The sequence below is a fragment of the Telmatherina bonti genome (assembly GCF_933228915.1).
Source record: "Telmatherina bonti genome assembly, chromosome: 22".
Lineage (NCBI taxonomy): Eukaryota > Metazoa > Chordata > Actinopteri > Atheriniformes > Telmatherinidae > Telmatherina > Telmatherina bonti.
In genome coordinates, this window is record NC_136631.1 from 9,118,846 (window position 1) to 9,137,388 (window position 18,543).

Below are 18,543 nucleotides of genomic sequence, written 5' to 3' on the forward strand. Positions count from 1 at the left end.
TGTTTTTTTTCTTTTTTTTTTCCTTCTTTCTTTTTTTGTTGTTTTTTTCTGTCTGGAGCCTCAGCCTGCTGCAAGGGGTGGGGTAAACTATTGACGAAACTGGCCATAGTAGCAAATTCCTTTTTTGTTGTTTTCTTTTGTGTTTCCATTCGTGTGGTTTTCTTTTTTTGGGGGGGTGTCTTTTTAACAGGATTATATTGTGCTAGTTAAATCTTTTTATTGCATGGGTTGTTGTATTGGGGGATTTTACTGCATGTACGGTTTTTGAAGGTCTTAGCCCTCCTTGTGGTGGAGTTCCATTCTGTTGCTGTTCCAGATTGTACATTGTTTAATAAAGATCTAAAATTTATTAAGGCTACGTGTTGTCCGTTACTCGGGAGGATCTAGTTCTTGCAGCCACGACATAATTTTGGCGTTGTTGGCAGGATCCTCTCTAAGTACGGACAACATGGCAGACGAGGCACAGGGAGGGGTGGATGCAACCAATGTACTCGTGATGCCATGGCTGCTGGGGGCACACTGGGTACCCAAGTTTGGAGAGAAGGAGAAGCCAGTGGGGTTTTCTGACTGGCGTGCTCAAATTGAGATTTTTCTTAGGGCCCAAAACTTAAATCTGGCACAGAGGGTTGATTTTGTGTTAAGTGCTCTACAGGGGGATGCGAGATGGGAAATTTTACTGCTTCCAGCTGCAAACCGTGACACCCCTGGTAAGATTTTCGATGCACTAGAGAACCTTTATGGGGATCAGGCGACCGGGGTCCAGTTAAAAACACAATTTTTTACATGCAAACAGCTGCCTGGGGAGGAGGTGGGGGCATTCATTTTGCGGTTGCGTGAGTGTCTTGCCAGGTGGAGGGTGAAGGAGCCCGGGCCTGTGGAAGCCGACGATGAAATGTTGTGGTCCCAGTTGGTGGCCGGACTCTCTCATGGGCCTGTACGTATTGAACTCCAGAAACTGGTAAGGCGTAACCCCACCCTTACATTCACAGATTTAAGTAAGGAGGTGAAGGTGGTGGAGCAGGAGCAACAACAGGCTGAAGAGGTAGGCGCACAGAGGGCTTATGCTCCCACTCAGACCCCAACCACAGCACATGTTTCCATGTCTGCCACACCGGCAGATGAGTGGCGTGAGGCCCTGAAGGCAGAGGTGCTTACGGAAGTACGGCTGCAATTATCTTCCCTGAAGGATGATATCCTTGGGGAGATGCGTGAACAGTTTCGCCGGAATCCTCCCCCCCCAGCAGCCAGGGGCCTTCAACTGCAAAGCCTAAGTGGGCTCAAGAGTCAGCACCTCGCCGTCAGCGAGATAGGATATTGCGGTGGGATGACCAGGGAAGGCCAATCTGTCTACGTTGTGGCCGCCCAGGGCATGTGCAGAGAGACTTTCCTCCGAGTCAAGCTCGGCCTCAGGATTTTTGACTGCCTCAGCCACTGCAGGGCAGGTGGCCGAGGAGGAAACCCAAACGGAGATTTCCCTTAAGCCCGCGTTGATTGGCCAGTGTCCGGAGGTTGAAGTGAAGGTACAAGGCAGCACAATCCCTTGTATCCTGGACACAGGGTCCCAGGTAACCCTGTTTAGCCAGTCACTGTTTCAACGTCATATAAGGCAAGAACGGGTTCAGGGGGCTGCAGATATTCCCTGGCTCTCTTTAAGAGCAGCAAATGGGTTGAATTTGCCATATGTTGGCTATGCCATTTTGGACTTTGACATCGGGGGGATAGCAGTACCTTCCAAGGGGGTAATCATCGTGGAAGACCAATGTCTTCAGTCAGAATATGGGATTCTTGGGATGAATGTTATAAGTCATTGTTGGGACTCACTATTTCAGGGTGGGCACCCTGGTTTGGCTGCTTTTAAATCAACCCTGCCTTATGCTGAAGGTAAGGCTTGGGAAAGGGCCTTCAAGGTGTGCCGTAATGTGCAGGTCACTGGTCCCCTCCAGGACTTCCAGGGGACTGCCCGCTTGCAGACAATGGACAAGGTGGTCCTTGCTCCTGAAGCAGAGACCCTAGTGTGGGCACAGGTTCCGCAAACTGCTGGGCAGTCATATTGTTGCCTGGTAGAAGATCTAGATGGTAATGCTGGGGAGTGGAGGGTTGGGAGAGCTGTTGTGCAGTTACGGGATGGCAAACTGCCCCTCCGAATTTGTAATCCCCACCCTTACCCTGTTGAACTACCCCCTCGTAGGCCTCTGGCTAAGGTTTCACAGATCGATCCCATGGACATACAAAGTCAAAAGGAACTAGTCTTGCGACCTGGAAATGACAACGAAGTGGAAGTAGACATTTGCTGTATTAGTGTACACCCTAAGGGTGATCATCCAGCTCTTGCCCTTCGGGGTGATGGGCTGAGTGAGGAACAGCAAGGTAAGCTGACTGGCCTGTTACAAAAATGGATCCATGTCTTTGCATCTCATGACGAAGATTATGGGCGGACAAGTGCTGTGTTGCACTCAATACCTACAGGGGACGCTCCCCCAGTAAGGGAGCGTTACAGGCCAGTCCCATCAAGCCTTTACTCTGAGCTGCGTACCTTGCTGCAGGGAATGTTGGCCAGTGGTGTTGTCACAGAGAGCTCAAGTCCCTGGGCTGTTCCAGTGGTGTTGGTTAGGAAGAAAGATGGAACATGGCGGTTCTGTGTTGACTACCGCAAGCTTAATGCAGTCACACATGGATGCATTTCCGCTTCCCCGAATTGAGGAGTCGCTGACTGGATTAACCCAGGCCATGTGGTATTCAACACTTGACCTGGCCAGTGGCTACTGGCAGGTCGAAGTTGATCCCCGTGACAAAGAGAAGACCGCCTTTACCACACCTATGGGCCTGTACCAGTGGGAGCGGATGCCTTTTGGCTTATGTAATGCCCCTCCTACTTTTCAGCGCCTTATGCAAAGGTGCTTGGGGGGACAGGTCCACGATTTCCTGTTGATATACCTGGATGATGTCATTGTCTATTCAGTTGATTTTGACACTCATCTAGGTCACCTTGAACAGGTGTTCGCCCGGTTACAGCACCATGGCCTTAAGCTGCACCCTCAGAAGTGTAAATTGTTCCAGCGTGAAGTGTACTATTTGGGCCACGTTGTTGGTCAGCAGGGGGTTTCAGTTGACCCAGAGAAAACTGCAGCCGTACAGGGGTGGGCTGTTCCAACTACGGTCAAAAAGGTCCGTTCCTTTTTGGGCTTTGCTGGGTATTACTGGCGTTTTGTGCCAGGGTTTTCAAAGATTGCAGGGCCATTGAACACCCTACTGCAGGGGACAAAGGGAGCTAAATCAGCCAAGGTCACCTGGACCACTGACTGTCAAGCTACCTTTGAAAGGCTAAAGGAGGCCCTCCTTCAGGCCCCAATCTTGGCGTATGCTGATTTTAAAATACCCTTCCGCCTCTATATTGATGCCAGCTTCCAAGGATTGGGTGCAGTGTTGGCTCAAGTTCAAGAGGGAAGAGAGAGGGTAATTGCATACGCAAGCCGTAGTCTTCACCCAGCTGAGCGCAATAAGAACTATAGCTCGTTCAAGCTGGAGTTACTGGCACTGAAATGGGCTGTAACAGAGAAATTCAAAGACTATCTCTGGGGGGCTTCTTTTAGGGTCTACACTGATAATCGGCCCTTGACACATTTGCAGACCGCCACCTTGGGTGCAACAGAACAAAGGTGGGTGGCTCAGTTGGCAAATTATGATTTTGAGTTGTGCCATAGGCCGGGGTCCACCAATCAGAATGCTGATGCGCTATCTAGGTTGCCAGTGATGGCCAGCAGCCAGTCAGTTGGGCTACCATCTGAAACCTTGGGGCTTGAGCATGTACAGGGTCGAGTTCTCCAGGAGGATGGGGACCTCGGTCTGGACTGGCAGAGTTACCAGGGTGCAGATCCAGACTTGGCCCAGCTAAGGCAGTGGAAGGAGCAAGGGAAGCCCTACCAACAGCTTGATTTGGTGGGCCTTACCCCTGGTGGTCGGAGACTGGTGAAGGAATGGGACCGCCTAGGCCTGTGTGAGGGTGTTCTGGTGAGGGCGAGTCAAGACCCAAGGACTGGGCAAGTTTTAAACCCAGTGGTTGTGCCCTGTCTGGAGCGCCATAAGGTGTGGACATCATGCCACCAAGCATTTGGGCATGCCAGAGGCAACGCATGGCGCAAGTCCTGAAGCCTCGTGTCTACTGGGAGAGTATGGGGAAGGATCCTCAGCGCTGGGCTGCTGAGTGCCAACTATGTGTCTTGGGCCATGCAGGTCGTGAAACCAGGGCCCCACTCCGCCCTGTGATGAGTCAATATCCTTTTGAGATTTTGGCACTGGACTATCTCTCCCTTGGACGAAGTGGTGACCCTTACCCATACATACTGGTAATGACTGACTTGTTTTCTAGGTATGCTGTGGCAGTTCCAACTAGAGACCAGTCGGCCTCCACCACAGTAAAGGCCCTATGGAAACATGTTCTTCAGGTCTTTGGGTGCCCGGAGCGCATCCTTACAGACCGGGGGGGAGCCTTTGAGTCAGAGGTAATGAAACAACTTTGCCAGTTGTATGGGTGTACAAAGAGCCGTACAACACCCTATCACCCGCAGGGGAACGGTGCCTGTGAGCGGTTCAACAAGACCTTGTTGGGGTTGTTGAATACCTTAGATCAGGAGGGGCAAGCCCAATGGACTGAGAGGTTGCCATACTTGTTGCAGGCCTACAATAATACCCCACATAGCTCCACAGGCCTTTCCCCTTATTTTGTTGTTTTTGGTAGGCATGCTCGGCTGCCGATGTGGCTCCTCCCCAGGTTAGAGTCCCCTTGGATGACTGGGTCAAACACCATCAGAGACAGCTGGTGGCGGCATACGATCAGGTGGGGAGGCACAGTCGCCGTCGCCAAGAGTGGGATCAACGCCATTACAATCGTAAGGCTCGAGCTCTTCCTCTGGTGCCAGGTGAGAGAGTGTTATGCCGTAATTTCCGGCGGAGAGCCAAGGGAAAGGTGGCACCTTTTTGGACTCCCGAGCCATTTGTTGTTATTTCGCAGTTGAGCCCAGATCATCCCGTGTATGTAGTGCGTCCTGAAGGACAGCTAGGGTCTCATGAAGATTTCCTGGTGGTGGTTGACATCACGCCAGGCTGTTGCTTTTAAAGGGAAATTGGATTGTGAGTGACTGAGACTGACCCTAGCTGTTCGAGTGGAGACTATTTTTTTATGTTTTGTTTTTGTACTGGTTGGTGTGGATCAACCAGTACAGGTGTTTTTTTTTTTTCCTTCTTTTTTTGTTGTTTTTTTCTGTCTGGAGCCTCAGCCTGCTGCAAGGGGTGGGGTAAACTATTGACGAAACTGGCCATAGTAGCAAATTCCTTTTTGTTGTTTTCTTGTTTCCATTCGTGTGGTTTTCTTTTTTTGGGGGGGTGTCTTTTTAACAGGATTATATTGTGCTAGTTAAATCTTTTTATTGCATGGGTTGTTGTATTGGGGGATTTTACTGCATGTACGGTTTTTGAAGGTCTTAGCCCTCCTTGTGGTGGAGTTCCACTCTGTTGCTGTTCCAGATTGTACATTGTTTAATAAAGATCTAAAATTAAGGCTACGTGTTGTCCGTTACTCGGGAGGATCTAGTTCTTGCAGCCACGACAAATGCACTGAAGAGCATCCTAATAAAAGCAGAGGCAGCTCTCAGACAGTCTGTTTAGTCGCAGGGTGTCACATTACAGATATATTGCATGACATGGCCAGCAGAAAGCTGTTTTATTAAGCTGTAGCTGTAAAGGTTTAGAGAGGAGCAGTTGCAAAGATAGCACAATTGCATCATAAATTGCATTGGTTTATCAGATGCTTTTGTTCAAAGTAACTTAGGACGACATGAAGGTGTCTGGCTGTATGGTTCTCAGCTGCCAGAGTGAATAATTTAGGGTTTTTGTTCAAGAACTTGAAGGTGCCTAAAAGCTTTGGAGGTGAAGCTGCATGTTGGTTAAATGCAAGCAAGTTAAACACCAGCAAATTTCATTACAAAGGCAATAAAGAGTCAAAAACAAATAAATGAGCCCAGATGAAAAGCACAAAACAGCAGCGAAAAATGATTAATAAAACATTCATCTGAATAAAATATCACACATAAAAACACATTTGATTAAAAAAAATTCTGACAATAACATTTTAATTGAACATCCACAAACTGACCAACAGTTTGGCTGCAGATTTGCATTAATGTATGTTTACTGTTTTATTAAATCTAATTAAAGATGAGTATCTCTTGGAGGTTGCGAGGAATCATCAAAATGATCACATGTAGTTGATGTTGTCACATTAATCTTAAAGTTTTTCCTGATGCATTTCTATCAGTTTCACCTCCCTATTCTGCTCTGTTTAATTAGTTTTACCTTCATTTCTGTCAAAACTTTATTTATTTATATAGACAGACTTTCTGTACTGACTTTCTTTATTTTCTTTCTGTATTTCATGCAGTTACCAGCCTTGGTGACCTGCATGGAAACAGACAGAAAATACCACACGTTCACTGTCATTATTCACCTGGACCCCCTCGTCTCTCACCCTTCCCACTGTACGTTTTATTGTCATTATTCATTTGCAGATCCTTGTACTTCCACATCTTCTATTTCCCTCCTTTTGCATCACTTTTAGTTTGGTTTTTGTTCATATTTGTATTTATTCATCCAAGTGGTTCCTGCTTGTTCTGCAGGCAGAACTGGAAGTGTTTGGTGAGTTATCACCTATAACAGAGACCCTCATACCAGGTCCTCAAAGGTCAGTGTCCTGCAAGTTTTCCAAATGTCCCTGCTGGGACACACCTGACTCAGAATTAGACAAGCAATGTGCACGTCTGCTAAATACACACTGATTTGAATCAGGTGTGTTGCTGCAGAAACACCTGGAAAGCCTGCAGTATGCTGGCCTTTTGAGGACCTGGATTGAAGTTCCCTGGCCTATAATGATGAAGAGCGCATGTTTAGTCTTAGTACAAATTTGTTTGACAATAATTGACAATGTAAATAAAGGTACAGACTTTGGTGACTGTTGAGCAAAGTGTATAAGTAAAAAACCTTAAAGGATTTGGCGTTGACTTGATGGATTGGGTAAAGTTCAATGAACTTAAAGTTTTCAAAGGAGGGTTTGATGATTGATGGCCTGTAAATCACTGCTCTTCTTTGTCTTTAGCATTATGTGCTTCAATTATCAAGTGATACAAAAGAAAAACATTTTATAACAGAAAATGAACAGGCAGCTCCTCAAATAATTATTTATGCAAAGTTTCAGGCAAACGTCACATTTTCTGCAACTTTACAATGTGTAAATTATGCTTTTTTTTCATAAATATAAACACAAAATCTGTAGATTTTGGATTTCTTGGATTAAAAATGTTTTTTTTTTGACAAATAACATTCATTGTTTGTTTTAAAAAAAATTACAGTGACAATTATTGCTGGAGGGTTTCTGTTAACAGTGAAGAGACAGGAGACTCATATTCATTACTGTTTATTTAGAGAAATCACATATAAATGATGCCGTCACATTAATGTTAAACTGTAACACAATGCTTAAATTGTGATAAAAGACAGAAAAACAGTGTGTATGAAGCATGAAACCTGCTGCAAATGAGCCATAATTAATATGAAAACGCAGGTTTGTGTACATGCAGTGGTCTGTGTGAGCATCCAAATCTATACAAACATAATATAAAATGTTTACAAAATCTTGACAGAATGCAGCCACATATCACAAGAAAAACTCCTCCAGATATCAAAACCATACAAACAACATCATATAAAAATACAAAAGTCTTTCCCCAAACCCCTTCAGGGTTTCTTCTTGTCAAATTATGTGCTTTTGTCATGTAAGTTGTACAATTTTCTCAGTGGAAACACAGTAGTTCATGCATTTTGAAATTAAAATGTTACTGTTTATAATCCTCTAAAACTAAAGCCAGAACTGAACTGAAAAAACTCTGATGACAATAGTATGATAAATGTAATGGTGCTCCATTTATTTTACTATATTCTGATTTTATTAAGTGTCCTTGAGTTTCGTAGAAGGCTCTTTAAATAAAATGTATGATTATTTGTAGTAGCAGTAGTAATGTTAATAGTAATAAATCTATAATGTGTTGTAATCCTTATAAGGATAAATATTAATCAGAACCTGCAGACGCTGGAATATTTTGATCTACACATGTTCATTTTCAGTGTAATGATTGTCAATATACATTCTGCTTTAAATCTAACAGAAAATGTGGTTTTTCATCTCAAAGATTGGAGGTTGTATCTAAAAATGTGGAGATTTTATTTAAACCTTTTAGACTCTCTCAAATTAACAAGTGAGACTCTTAGAAAACATTTTGAGAAATATATCAAAGAACTGTTTTTAACACAGCCAACAACTGAGATATTATGTTATAATATTAATATTTTACCTTGTTATTTCAGATATTATTTCACTTTAATAATTTGGAGGAGCTAAATTTTTTAAAATCATATTTCCAGAAATAAACTTACAGACTAATCTATAGGTTTTGGTCCTATTTAACGTATTGGGGAAAATATTAGAGGTTTGTTATTCATTTGTAAATAAAATGAGAGAGCTACAAGGAAACTCTCAGCTCTAAAGGTCCGTTTTTCCCCTGAAGATATTCCACACTCATCACTCTTTTTCCCATGGTCTTCGTCTCTGGCGATTTGAACCCTTAAAGAAAGAAATTAAAATTAATGTCACCAAAAATGTAAAAATAAATAAATAAATAAAAATATTCAGATTATCAAGAGCAGCTATATACATGAGATGTCTCCCTTGACAGAGCAAATATGTCTGGCAAAAATATGGCACGCAGATTGCTGTTCTGTAGGCTGAGATGCTGGACAGGACAGGTTAAAAAAAAAAGTCACCTTAATATCAATAGATTTTACAGGGATTTTTACATTTTAATTCATCCATAAAGACCCAATTCATGAAAATATTATCAGATAAGTCCTATTTTTATATTGGGGGTCTTTATTCGTCCCTTTAACAAGATCTAAAAAAGTGCCATTTTTTTTTTACAGTTATGTAACATTTATTACCATGTGATAGTTCAACATTTTTACAGTCTTTCTGGTAGGGGTAGAAGACAAATTCAAGTTGTGATTTTAAGTTTTTACCATAAAGTGATATTGAAAGTCCAAGAAACTGCATTTATCTTAAATTTCACGCTGGATTTTATGGGTTAATAATTCATTTAAAGATTTAATGTGGTTTTTCTGTTGTTTCTGTCAGACCAACTTACCGAGTACATGCTGGACAGGTTGTTGAAAAGCACTTGGCCTGCGCTCACTTTGTTCCTCACTCCTCGTATCGTCCCGTTCTTGCTGCAGATGTTGACCCTCTTGTTGCTGAACAGCGTGTTTCTCTTGGCAGTGGCGTACAAGAGCAGGTCATCCGGCTCACCGCCATGATCGTCCCCAGTGCCATCCACCGCCAGGCCATTCAGGTGACTGTTGGCCTCACTGATGTGCAGCAAGCTGCCCTGCTCTGCCTCTGAGCTGCTGGTGCCATCAGAGTCCACTGAGTCCGATGCTGAGCCGTACCAGGTCCTCTCATCCTTGAACACTTCGGCCAGGACCCGGCCGCTGTTGGCAGATGCAACTCTAAACCTGACAGTTTTTCCAGCCTTTTCTTTCTCCTCTTTCAGTTTTGGCCCCTCCATTGAAACATAAAAAATGTTTCACATGTTTTACATCCCATTCAGAAAAAAAAAATATCACGTCACATCAATAACATCTTCAGAGATGTGTCAAAAGCAGCCGAAAATACCCAGAGTACAACTACTCCACTCCCAAATGCTTTAATTATACATGAGCTCCTGCCATGGTAACAGCTAAAACAGGCAAACAGTAAAATGATATTACCATGTTCAATAATAGATCAAGGTTAGTTTTCACACTGCACACACCTTCTGTCTGATCCTGTGTGGTCTGCTCACCCCGAACACACAGATAACCTGTAGGAAACTCCATCACGGATGTCTGACTCTGAAGTAATGCTGAGCCATGTAGATTCTTCTCTTTATTCTGTAAAAATGTTGAGTTTCAGTGCATTTTAGCATGAAAAATGAAGCCGTTTACACACTTTCCTCTTACTAGATTGTCATTGTTTTCTCATCAGATCATGATCACAAAGAAATGCAACTAATTTTGTCTTATTTCAAGTTATGATCTTGTCAAATCTATTTTCTTGCTGCTCCACAGATAAATCAACAAAGAAGCTCTGCTGTATGGAGAAATAAAAGGCAGTTTAAGTAAAATAAAATGTATATATTTTGCATGTTTTGTTTGTTTATTTTCATTCATCTAGGATCAAGCTGATACAGTTCTCAGTAACACAAAATGTGTAAACTGATTATAAGCGAATGCAAACAAGATAGATGTAATGATGCCACAGAAAGAAAGACACAAAAATGTAATCAAGAAGTGAGCTCTTGGGCTCTTTAAAAAAAAAGAAAATGTAATGTTTCCTATACACAAAAAGTCCAAAATACACACGGGGTTCAGTTTTGTTCAGTTGGATATTGATAGAATAAGGGGCAGAAGATATTTCATTTCCACAGGCCTATAGAAAATTTGTAGTTTAGAAAGTTAGATAGATTAATATCACACAGTAAATTTCAGGGCAAAGCTGTCTAATGTATATTTATGTAATGTAGCTTGTTTGGAAATAAAGACTAGGTCAGTGCACATTTTGATATTTCGTGATTTCTAAACAAGTTTAAATAATTTCTTAAAACACTTTATATTTTATTTTATTTCATTTTATTTTTTAATTATTTTATTTTATTTCATTGCTTTAAACAATACTTTTATTTCCACCCTGTTGGTTCAAGGCTATCCACTGTTACAACACCTTATATAGTTGAGAGTTTTAAACTGGACTTTTATAATTAAACATAAAATTACATTTAAACCGAATTTCATTACCTAAGTGCCTCATTGTTTATATGATCAAAAGGTCAACTGCTGTCCTTGTTCACCTGTCACCTGTTCCCTCACAGCAGACCTGCAGTTCCACTCCGTTCCTGAAGGTGGCAGCACACGCGTCACTGATCTGATGCATTGTAGACACAGAGGAGACTGAAGAAACCGCACGTGTAGCGGTGCTTTACAACCACAACATGGGGAAAAGAAGACAGAATAAACAGCTTTACACAAACTTAACCAAAAAACAAAAGAAACACTTGAAGGAGTTTGGAGAAGAACATCCATTCCATGACGTGTAAGTAGAACAACTTGTTACGGCTTGTTTTGAACAAGTAATGTGTTACTTTGATGTTAGCCAACTGGCTAGGTACTAAGAATGATTTTATTGTTTTTAGCTTCAAATTAAAACTAAAGTTGTTAAAACAACCGATCTTATTAGGTCCAAACACATTAAACGTGTCTGTTACTTCCTTTAAATGTTCTTAATGTACTTGAGAAAAACTTCCAACATTGATCAGTACTTTCTGACTAGTAAGATTGTAACTGAGATGGCTCAATAAGTGTTTAGAATAATTGTATAAACATGATGTGGACATGATTTGTTTAAAAGAAAAATGTTGTTTTTTTAATGTACAGGTATAGATTTCAGGATTCTGACTTCTAGAAATAAAAAGCTTCACTGTTGAAAGACTCTAAATGCATTTTCTACATGATATTGTATCATTTTGACATTGACATTGCTGCAAACTGATAAAGAATAATTTATTCAGCTTTTATTCTGCTACATACAAAGTTTTCATATCCTTTATCTATGACTACTGTCCTCAGGGGCACTGCCAGAAATCACTTGATCTCAATTTTAGATTTTTGTTTTTGCATCAGTTGCTTCAAGCTGACTTTTTTTTTTTTTTTTTTTTAAAAAGCTTTTCATGGGAATAATAAAGATCAAGGGGTGTTTTTAACCCTTTATGGGGCAAGTGACTATTTTGATCACTTTGTTTCCTTTCATATTCAGCATGAAACAATTTTATAACAAATGGATGGAGGTCTTGGTTCATACCAGAAGGACAATTTTAGGTTAAAATTTCTTATTTGAAGGTATTTCATTGAGTGCCCTATAAAGGGTTAAATCACAGTGCATAGGTTATTTTAATATAAATGGTTTCTCAGTTTGTATTGCTGCTATATGTTATGCAACCTTTGGAAAATGTAATGAAGTAAAAGTAATGAAGGTTTAATGATTTTCTTATATAGTTTGTATATCTTTTTGAACCCCTATCAAGTCGTGGGGCCCTTATAATCTTCCTAACTCTCACCCCCCATATGGTGCCGCTCACTATCCTTGCACCCTCACTGGTCACTTTATTTGGGGTATTTGTATGTAAAGTAAAGTGTATGGAAAGTGCCCTGTGACAACATTGTTGTGAAGTGACGCTATACAAATAAAGTTGAATTGAATGGAATTGAATTAAACAGCGTATTGGAAAAGTTCCTCAGAGCTTTTTCTCCATATTGACATAATAGCATAACACAGTTGATGGAGATTTGTCAGCTGCATGTCCATTTTGATAATTTCCTGTTTCAACACATCCCAAAGCTGCTGTATTGAATTGAGATCTGTTGACTGTGGAGACCATTGGATTACAGTGAACTCATTGTCATGTAGAAATGATTTGAACTTTGTGACATGGTCCTTTATCTTCCTGGAAGTAGGACAGGAAGTCAAAGTCTTAAGGCGACCAGGAAACAGTTTTCCATCTTCTAATGTCTAGATTTGCTGAGGCTGTATGAACTGTAGCCTCAGTTTCCTGTTCTTAGATGGCAATAGCAACACTATGTGTGCTGTATGCCATCTACTTTGAGGTTGGAAGAGTTATGTGTTCAGAGATGGTATTCTGCATACTTACTTTGGGACCCGGAATTATTTGATACTCAGTTTTAACTTCAGCAACTCTTCTTGATAATGTCTAGTGTCAGAGTGGCTGTTTTATAATTGTTTTATGCATTTTTGGTGGTGTGAGAGACAGTTGGTGCCGGTTGACTACCTAAGAGCAACTGTGGCTACACAAAGCTAACACCAATAGTGTGTAAATGTCATGCCACTGGCAAATATATTTAATGTTAAGTGTTCTGGGTGCCTTTAAAATCAATATAATTAATTATTTTTTATTATTATTATTATTATTATATCTACATCACGAAAGGTATTGAGTCGCTGCCATGTGATTGGCTGATTAACTATCTGTCTTCAATGAAAGTGTACCAAACAATGTGACCAGTGTGTAGATGTTGAATATTGGGACATAATTAACACATTTTATTTAAATGTCAGGTCTGCTTTAGAGACACAACCTTCTTTCGTTCATCTGAAACCTGAACCTGTTATTATTCAACCACTTTTTACCCAGTGGGATCTGTAAGTAGCTGGTGATTTCTGTTTTCTCTCTCTTTTTGCAGAATAAATCAAAGATCTGAAAGGACTGAAATAGTGGAACTGGTGAGTAATCCTGCATAAGTATTTATTTCTTGATGGAAATAAATACCAGGAATACAAGAACTAAATGCAGACATTATTTGAGATGAATGCAAATAAGGAAAAATAGGCTCTGCATATTTCTAATTAACTTGAAAGTCCATGTTCAGTATCAGTGTCTCTCTGCAGTACAGCCTGAACTGTCGTTGGAAAGCTTTCTCGTAATTTCCTTAAAATAGTCATCAGGAATATTTTCCATCTTTTTAAGTAAATTTATTAAAACAATACTAAATGGTCACAGATTTAAGTTTCGTATTAAAATTGTTTGTTTTATACTTTGTTTTTTAAGATGTTTTTAAGGAGGTTATGTTTTTGTCTGTGTGTCAGTTTCGGTTCAAGATAATGCAAAAAGGTTTGAAAATATTTTCATTAAATTTTCATGAGTTGTTAGAAATGTGAAAAGAAAAAACTGATTTAATTTAGGTGGTGATCCGGATCACCATTTGGATCCGGGAACTTTTTAAAGGCCTTGGCTGAGGTTTGCGCGCTCCAAGTGCTTTTCTAGTTTCATATGTTTTTTTCCTCTTGTAGCCATCAAGCCCAGAACAGTCTGAGGAAGAACCCGATGAGCTGAGGGAGGAAGAAGAGGAAGGCCCAGAGCAGAAAACGGCTTATCAGAAGCTCCTTTCAACTCTGAGTCAACCCACTCATGACGGGCTGAGTGAAGAGGAGGAAAGCACAGAGGATGAAGAGGAAGAGGAGGAGCTTCTTGAAGAAGGTGAGCTGTTCTTTCACCAAACACTCAAGTTTAGTTTCACATATGACTGAAAAGGCTGTTAATATAGAGGGAAGTGATGGAGCTGGAGGTGGAAGTGAGGATGATGAAGATGTGAAGGGGGAAGAGGAATCTGCAGAAGCACATGAAGAAGAGGAGGAGGAGGAGAAGTCAGGAAATGAATTTGTGGATAAGGAGCATGAGTCCGAGTTCTGTCTGGAGAACAACTTTACAGAAAAAGGAGAACAAGAAGAAGCTGAACAATCTGCACATCCTGACAACAGTAAAGGTAAGAAAGAAGGAAGTTTTTATTGAAAGTAATGACATTTTGAGGTTTTTAAAGATACGGTTAGCCTGGTTTGGCTTTTAAAAACTGGTTGCTGTTGTTGGAAACTTTGTGAACACAGAAATAAAACTTATTTGCTTGTGTTTCTTCTTATTTGCAGACATGTTTTTCCAGCATCTGAACACAGAGCTTACTGAGGAAGATGTACAGAACATAAACTCTGGCTCCAAATCCAAGACTCAGATTGTGGTATTAATTGCTAAATTTAATCCAATATTTAAACAAAGCTTTTAGAATAAATTGTACTTACTTACTTTTTTTTTTTTAAACTTTTTTATTTAGTGGCCAAAACTGGGAACTCTTCTTTGCACAAGTCCTCTTGAGAAGTTTGGCCCCATTGGCCTACATAAAGACACAAATCTTCCAGTTTTCCACAAACGTTTGGAGACCCGGTGGAATGATCTGAACCAGATCTTCGATCCTGCAGCAGCAGCTGAGGAGATAAGCCCTCTCCAGCTGGAGCTGCTGGCTCTCATGGGCACTTACAAGGATCTGTATCATTCAGAGACATGTCCTCTGAAGCAGGGCCCTCATGTGCGTAGTGCATACTGCCTCCATGTTCTCAATCATGTCCTGAAGGCCAATTCTCAAGTCTTATTTCACAACGCCCAGCTGAGAGAGCAGAAAACAAAGGCTAAAGCTGGCTCTGAGCCCCAGGATGAACCCAGAGACCAAGGACTGACCAGACCCAAGGTAAATGGCTAAAATGCACATTTTTAATTCTTCTTCAGTGGTAAATTTTTCCTGTTTTTATCAGTGACCATCAGAGTTGTATAGGATCGGCGGAAACATGCAGGTCTAAAATAAAGCAGAGTCTATATTCCAAAAGTCAACACAGAGCATGTTGGAAGTTGTCGCAACAACCACCAGTAAAACAGACAAAATCATCAGGTTTCAGATCAGTTCTAGGAGTTTTTGTCTGCTCCGGTCTACTAAAGCCACCGGGAAACAAACACACCTGAACAATCGGTTGCCTCATTGTTATTTCTGAGTTGTATTTCTGCTTTAAATCTGCATCTTATTTTCATTTTCCTTCTCTTAATGACTTTTAACTAGCTAGCGTGATACTCTTACAGCTGTGTCCCCATTCCACTTTTATGTTTCCCCTGATAAAATGACCTGTGTGCTTTTTCTGGATGGACGGGGGAGTAGGCTGTAAGCTGTCTGGCTGCTATGCAGGAAAAAACTACTGTACGGTTACAACACTCCTGTAACAGTTTGTAGTTAATAACCATTTTATATATCTTTATAGGGGTGTTAAAAAAAATTGATTTTTTTTTTTTTTAGATTAATTAAAATAATCCATTATAAAATTTTATGTCATTTTTATTGTTTTTGTTGATTGAAAAATCTAAATAAAATTTAAAAAAAAAAAAAAAAAAAAAAAAAGACGAGTAAAAAAAAATGTTTTATATTTTTTTGTTGTTGTTTTGAATCTTCATTATTGAAGAATTGTGAGAATCGTAATTTAAATCAAAACTTCTCGAGATACACGGCGTATCCTCGCCCAGCCCTGGTCTGATGCATATGTGCGGCTTACTGAATTTCCATCCATCCGTTTTCTTAACCGCTTTGTCCAGTTCAGGGTCGCGGGTAGCTGGAGCCTATCCCAGCAATCATATGGCGAGAGGCAGGGTCCACCCTGGACCATCACACGGCGCACACTGGGTTTATATATGAAAATAAGTGAAAACATTTAGAGCAGAGATCCTCAATCCAAGTCCTCGAGGACCGGTGTTCTGCAGGTTTTCCAAGCATCCAGCTGCAACACACCTGATTCAGATCCATGTGTATTTAGCAGACGCATGCAGAGCTTGTCTGAGTTTGGCGTGTTCCAGCAGGGACACTAGGAAAACCTGCAGGACATTCGGCCTTGAGGACCAGGGTTGAGGATCCCTGATTTAGAGAATGAGGTTAACCAGTATAATTAACTTTGCTATTAAAATTTGGAGCCCTGTTATGAAAATGTGCAAAAATATAATATATACCAAAACAAAGTAACTTAAAACTGTAGCCAGCGTGTACTTGACTGATTTTAACGAACCTCAAAGATTATAGAGCAACACACGGCACAAAAAACTTGGGTGTTTCCTAGAGGTGTGGGGCCCCAATCAGCCCTTAGTTGTGTTTAGGTCTTTGGCCGGCCCTGGCTATGAATGTTTTATATCAATGCACACAGAAGCTGGATGCGGCAACTACAGTTTAACTGTACGTGACGCTGTATATCCATGGCAGGTTCTGATTCTGGTGCCGTTTCGGGGCAGCGCACTGCAAGTCGTCCACACGCTCATCAGCCTCCTGGAGACCAAAAGCAAGAAGATTGTAGTCAGCAACAAAAAGAAGTTCAAAGAGGAGTTTGGGGAGGATGTTGATGACAAGCCTCCCAACCTGCGCAGACCAGAGGATTATCAGGCCATCTTTTCCGGCAATGTGGACGATCACTTCCGGATAGGTACGGTCCAAAATGAAGCAGAGGTTTTTCAGAACTTTCTGAGTTAATCTGTGCGACATCATGCTGCTGCGCTCTCTTCTCTTTAGGTGTCTCCATCGTGAAGGGCAGCGTGCGTCTCTACGCACCTTTTTACTCCTCAGACATCATCATATCGTCTCCTCTGGGCCTCCGCACCGTGCTGGGAGCAGAAGGAGAAAGTAAGAGAGACTTTGACTTCCTGTCATCCATCGAGCTGCTGGTGGTGGACCAGGCAGATGTTTTCCTCATGCAGAACTGGGAACATGTCTTGGTAGGTCAACGTGTGTGTTTATGACACTGTAATGTCATCTGTGTGACCCTGATTGTCATCGCTGTGGAAGAAATGGCGCCACCTGCTGTTCCAACAGGAAACAGATGTTCATAAATCAAAGCGTTTGATTTCTGCATGCAAGGAAGAAAGTTTCTCTGATGTTTTTAGGATTTGTTTTTTTTTTTATTAATATTTCATCTGGTTAGTGGCAGTAAATCCCACTGTCCATCATTGCTCCTTTTCCCTATTTAAATCCTCTTAAGAGCTTTTTCTTCTAAATTTTTTAAATCTGGATATAAATATCTGGATAAAAATATCAGTATTCTCGTTTTTTCTTTCTCTCGCATTTAGTCAGGTCAGTGAGAAGTTTTGTATGAGAATAAATGCAGCTGAAAATATTTTTACAGGTCTAAATCAAATCAAATCAAATCAAACTTTATTTGTATAGCACTTTTCGTGCTTAAAAACAATACAAAGTGCTTTACATTATAAAACAATTTACATCAAAATAGATAAAAAGAGATAAAACACTAACACACATACACATCCCCTTTCACCCACCCACAACCACCCTCACCCATGCCCTATTTGCCCTGTAACAGTTAAAAAGTTGAATGGCCAGGTGCATTTGCACCAGATAAGGAAACACCAACTTGTGGGTCTTTTTGTAAATTATATGATGATGATATGACACTAGAATAACACTAAGTACACTCAGTTAATGCACAATTGCATTTTTGTTTGTATTCAGGTTTGGTGTCATCAGAAATAAGCTAAATTTGCTGTTAATTGGATGTATTGACAGTTATCAAATGGTTGATTTGACAGAAAAAACCTAAAAGAAAAATATGAGTTCTGAATTGCGATTTTCTTCTTCAGTTTATACACTTTTTTTTTATGTACGTGTCTATTCATGTTTATTTTGGGTTCTTCTTTTATGGACAAAACGTCTTATTACAGTATAAGATGAACCCTTACTGGGTTTTTTTTAGTTAAATTGTCATGCAAAGTGCTGAATTTCATCCATTTTATGATCATTTCCATTAAAGTAACAATCAGATACATAAACTGTGGGTCACATTTATACCCATGTAATGACAGAAAACCCAGAAATGACCTTTTTTTTTATTGTTGTGTTGTCCTCTCCTCCCAGCATGTGATGAAGCACATGAACCTGCAGCCACTGGACTCCCATGGAGTTGACTTTTCCAGAGTCAGGATGTGGAACCTAAACAACTGGGCTCGACATTACAGGCAAACTCTGGTGTTTAGCTCCATA

General features: G+C 40.8%; 1 protein-coding gene across 1 annotated transcript in view; it reads left to right on the forward strand.

The window, feature by feature from the left end:
• Positions 1 to 11,120: 11,120 nt before the first annotated feature.
• utp25 (UTP25 small subunit processor component) overlaps positions 11,121 to 18,543 on the forward strand; it is a gene marked incomplete at its 3' end in the record, with an annotated part of 12,296 nt that continues 4,873 nt past the window's right edge. Inside the window, exons 1-9 of the mRNA XM_079261523.1 lie at positions 11,121 to 11,224; positions 13,387 to 13,426; positions 13,994 to 14,180; positions 14,248 to 14,466; positions 14,624 to 14,712; positions 14,806 to 15,216; positions 16,759 to 16,975; positions 17,062 to 17,264; positions 18,418 to 18,543. The exon at positions 18,418 to 18,543 is cut by the window's right edge and continues 57 nt beyond it. Of these exons, the coding sequence (XP_079117649.1) occupies positions 11,124 to 11,224; positions 13,387 to 13,426; positions 13,994 to 14,180; positions 14,248 to 14,466; positions 14,624 to 14,712; positions 14,806 to 15,216; positions 16,759 to 16,975; positions 17,062 to 17,264; positions 18,418 to 18,543 (1,593 nt within the window). The 5' untranslated portion in view covers positions 11,121 to 11,123. The remainder of the gene's footprint in view (positions 11,225 to 13,386; positions 13,427 to 13,993; positions 14,181 to 14,247; positions 14,467 to 14,623; positions 14,713 to 14,805; positions 15,217 to 16,758; positions 16,976 to 17,061; positions 17,265 to 18,417) is intronic.